The sequence below is a fragment of the Sebastes fasciatus genome, unplaced genomic scaffold, assembly GCF_043250625.1.
Source record: "Sebastes fasciatus isolate fSebFas1 unplaced genomic scaffold, fSebFas1.pri Scaffold_72, whole genome shotgun sequence".
In the NCBI taxonomy this organism is placed as follows: domain Eukaryota; kingdom Metazoa; phylum Chordata; class Actinopteri; order Perciformes; family Sebastidae; genus Sebastes; species Sebastes fasciatus.
In genome coordinates, this window is record NW_027428260.1 from 32501 (window position 1) to 37209 (window position 4709).

At 53.6% G+C, this 4709-nt stretch overlaps 1 protein-coding gene across 3 annotated transcripts in view; it reads left to right on the top strand.

Annotated features, from left to right (window-relative positions):
• LOC141763860 (uncharacterized) overlaps positions 1-4012 on the top strand; it is a 5012-nt gene extending 1000 nt beyond the window's left edge. For all 3 annotated transcript variants that reach the window (XM_074628628.1, XM_074628627.1, XM_074628629.1), the window contains exons 2-3: positions 670-796; positions 2218-4012. In XM_074628628.1, coding sequence (XP_074484729.1) covers positions 670-796; positions 2218-3557 — 1467 coding nt within the window. In that variant the 3' untranslated portion in view covers positions 3558-4012. The remainder of the gene's footprint in view (positions 1-669; positions 797-2217) is intronic.
• Positions 4013-4709: the final 697 nt, after the last annotated feature.

Here is a 4709-nt window from a genome sequence, read left to right on the forward strand (position 1 = left end):
AGGTGAAGCGGGTCAGACAGGTGAAGCGGGTCAGACAGGTGAAGCGGTTCAGACAGGTGAAGCGGGTCAGACAGGTGAAGCGGGTGAAGCGGTTCAGACAGGTGAAGCGGGTCAGACAGGTGAAGCGGGTCAGACAGGTGAAGCAGGTGAAGCGGGTCAGACAGGTGAAGCAGGTGAAGCGGTTCAGACAGGTGAAGCGGGTCAGACAGGTGAAGCGGGTCAGACAGGTGAAGCGGGTCAGACAGGTGAAGCGGTTCAGACAGGTGAAGCGGGTCAGACAGGTGAAGCGGTTCAGACAGGTGAAGCAGGTCAGACAGGTGAAGCGGGTCAGACAGGTGAAGCAGGTCAGACAGGTGAAGCGGTTCAGACAGGTGAAGCAGGTCAGACAGGTGAAGCAGGTCAGCTGGGTTCAGTCTGAATGAAGGTTCTATTGGTTCCGAATCAAAGAACCACCTGAGTTCACCTGATTCAACTACTACTACTCTGTTACAGCAGTAGTACTAGTACCACACTGTACCATCAAAATAGTTTCACATTCCATTTCTGTAATCGATCAACAGACTAATTGATTAATGAACTAATTGATTAATGAACTAATTGATTAATGAACTAATTGATTATAACGTGCTGGGTGATCAGATTGATTAAAGTCACTCGTTGTTATTTCAGGACTTCCGGATCAAGGCGGAGCCAGACGGAGACGTGGAGATCCAGTCCTATCCCGTCCTCAGGAAGCTGTCCGTCAAACTGATGGACTGCAGGCTGTGGCTGGAGGGGCGGGACTTCCTGTCTCTCGGTAAGAACTTAATCATTTATTAGGGGCCGTTAACAGGATGTCCACTGGTCCACTGGTCTACTGGTCCACTGGTCCACTGGTCCACTGGTCCACTGGTCCACTGGTCTAATGGTCCACTGGTCTAATGGTCCACTGGTACACTGGTCTAATGGTCCACTGGTCCACTTGTCTACTGGTCCACTGTTCCACTGCTCTAATGGTCCACTGGCCTAATGGTCTACTGGTCCACTGGTCCAATGGTCCACTGGTCCGCTGGTCCAATGGTCCACTGGTCCAATGGTCCACCGGTCCACCGGTCTACCGGTCCACCGGTCCACCGGTCTAATGGTCCACTGGTCCACTGGTCCACTGGTCTACTGGTCCACCGGTCTAATGGTCCACTGGTCTACTGGTCCACTGGTCCAATGGTCCACTGGTACAATGGTCCACTGGTCTACTGGTCTACTGGTCCACTGGTCCACTGGTCTAATGGTCCACTTGTCCACTGGTCCAATGGTCTACTGGTCCACCGGTCCACCGGTCTAATGGTCCACTGGTCCACTTGTCTAATGGTCTACTGGTCCACTGGTCCAATGGTCCACTGGTCCACTGGTCCAATGGTCCACTGGTCTACTGGTCTACTGGTCCACTGGTCCACTGGTCCAATGGTCTACTGGTCCACCGGTCTACCGGTCCACTGGCCTACCGGTCCACCGGTCTAATGGTCCACTGGTCCACTGGTCCACTGGTCCAATGGTCCACTGGTCTACTGGTCTACTGATCCACTGGTCCAATGGTCCAATGGTCTACTGGTCCACTGGTCCACTGGTCCACTGGTCCAATGGTCTAATGGTACACTGGTCCAATAGTCCACTGGTCCACTGGTCCACTGGTCTACTGGTCCACTGGTCTAATGGTCCACTGGTCCAATGGTCTACTGGTCCACCGGTCTACCGGTCCACTGGCCTACCGGTCCACCGGTCTAATGGTCCACTGGTCCACTGGTCCAATGGTCCACTGGTCTACTGGTCCACCGGTCTACCGGTCCACCGGTCTAATGGTCCACTGGTCCACTGGTCCAATGGTCCACTGGTCTACTGGTCCACCGGTCTACCGGTCCACCGGTCTAATGGTCCACTGGTCCACTGGTCCACTGGTCTACTGGTTTCATGTCTGTAATGAAACGTCTCATTCCAAAGTAACTGCCGGCCGTTGACCTCTGTCCTCTGTCCTCTGTCCTCTGACCTCTGACCTCTGACCTCTGACCTCTGTCCTCTGTCCTCTGACCTCTGACCTCTGTCCTCTGACCTCTGTCCTCTGTCCTCTGACCTCTGTCCTCTGACCTCTGACCTCTGTCCTCTGACCTCTGTCCTCTGTCCTCTGACCTCTGACCTCTGTCCTCTGACCTCTGACCTCTGACCTCTGACCTCTGCGTCCTACAGACGATCACCCTCAGCTGTGTCGCTGGAGGCCGAGGCGGCTCCACCCGACCAACACCGGCAGGAAGATGGTCTACTGCTCCGAGTGTAACAAAGGCTTCTACAAGCAGTCTCACCTGGAGGCCCACCGGAGGACCCACCGGGGACAGAAACCCAACGAGTGCTGGCGGTGCGGGAAGACCTACCCGACTCTGATGAGCCTCGTGGTCCACCAGCAGATCCACGACCGCAACGAGCCCTACCGCTGCTCCTACTGCAACAAGAGCTTCGCCCTGAAGAGGGACTGGAAGACCCACCACCGGACGCACTCCGGGACCAAACCCTTCAAGTGCTGGTTCTGCGGGGACGGTTTCAGCGAGCAGGACGAGCTCACCGACCACCTGGAGGTGCACAAAGGGGAGAAGTGCTACCACTGCAAACTCTGCGACAAGATGTTCGTCTCCTACCAGGGCTTCAACTTCCACCGCCGGTCGCACAGGAACCAGAAGCTGCTGCCCTGCATGAAGTGTAAGAAGAGCTTCAGCAACCCTCAGAGCCTGAAGCTCCACCAGGTGACCCACTCCAACAGGAAGCCTCACAAGTGCCCCACCTGCAGCAAAGGCTTCAAGCTGCTGAGCGGCATGCGCGTCCACCAGAGGACCCACGAGGACCTGAAGGACTACCACTGCACCGAGTGCGGCAAGTGTTTCTCCAGCCTGCAGGGCCTGAAGCTGCACAACCGCACGCACACCGGCCTGAAGCCCTACAGGTGCACCGAGTGCGGGAAGAGGTTCACCCAGTCGCCCCACCTCAAGTCCCACATGGTCACCCACACCGGGGAGCGCCCGTTCCTCTGCACCACCTGCGGTAAGAGGTTCACTCAGTCGTCCCACCTGAGGTCTCACATCACGCTGTTCCACGTGGGCGAGAAGCCGTTCACCTGCGACGACTGCGGGAAGAGTTTCACCATCGCTCACTACCTGAAGATGCACCGGCTGAGCCACACCAAGGAGAAGCTGTACCAGTGCTCGTACTGCGAGAAGTCCTTCTCCTACCACAACTCCTGGAGGGCCCACGAGAGGATCCACACCGGCGAGCGTCCGTTCGGCTGCCGGGACTGCGGTCAGAGCTTCATCACGTCGGGCTCGCTGCTGAGCCACCGGAGGACCAAACACACCGGAGAGAAGAGCCACTACTGCTTCACCTGCGGGGAGTTCTTCTTCACCAGCTCACTGCTGCGCGTCCACCAGCTGGACCACACCGGCGAGCGGCCGCACGCCTGCAGCTGCGGCAAGACGTTCAAAACCAAAGGAGTACTGCGGTACCACCTGAAGAGGTTCATGGACCACCGGCCGGCCCAGTGAACACCTGGGGGTGGGGGGGACGGGTGCATGCAGGTGAAGTTGGTTATTATAGTCAGATCATACACTACATCTTCATCTTCATCATCTTCATCTTCATCATCTCGGCTGCTGATCTAATGACACTAAGAAACACTCCAGAACCACCTGCTGTCACTTTAATCCATGTTTGTGTTTTCACTATGTTACAGTCCAGAGGTCAGAGGTCAAAGGTCAAAAGACAAAGGTCAGAGGTCTACGTGACTCTGGACTTGTTGTTCTTGTGTGTTCTGACGTGTACCGACCAGGACTCGAGACTCGATCCTCCTCTGGTCCGTTGTGGTCTCATATTGAGATCTTCTTCTTCTTCATGGACTCTTTAATGGATCATGTGACTGTCAGCGCTCCATGAACACTAAACATCTGGATGAACTCGTCTCATCGCGTTCTTCTGTTAAACAATAAAACATCTGGGTGAACTCGTCTCATCGCGTTCTTCTGTTTTGGTGGATCCTGTTGGGTCTCTAAACTCTGGTGTACGGTCATAGACCTGCTCTATATATAAAGCGTCTTGAGATAACTTCTGTTGTGATTTGACGCTATACAAAAATAAATAGAGTTGAATATACTGGACGCCGGCCAGAGACTCGGAGAGGGTCGGGTACTCTGAGCTGCTGTTTGGTGCATAAGCACAAACGGCAGTCAGAGACTCGTAGTCGCAGAGAGGCGACCGTCTGGTTCGACGCTATACAAAAATAAATTGATTTGATTTGATTTGATTTGATTTAACAATAAAACATCTGGATGAACTCGTCTCTTCGTGTTCTTCTCTTAGACGGTAAAACATCTGGATGAACTCGTCTCATCGTGTTCTTCTGTTTAACAATAAAACATCTGGAAGAACTCATCTCTTCGTCTTCTTCTGTTAGACGGTAAAACATCTGGATGAACTTGTCTCATCGTGTTCTTCTGTTAAACAATAAAACATCTGGGTGAACTCGTCTCATCGCGTTCTTCTGTTAAACAATAAAACATCTGGGTGAACTCGTCTCATCGCGTTCTTCTGTTAAAACAATAAAACATCTGGATGAACTCGTCTCTTCGTGTTCTTCTGTTAGACGGTAAAACATCTGGATGAACTCATCTCTTCGTCTTCTTCTGTTAGACGGTAAAACA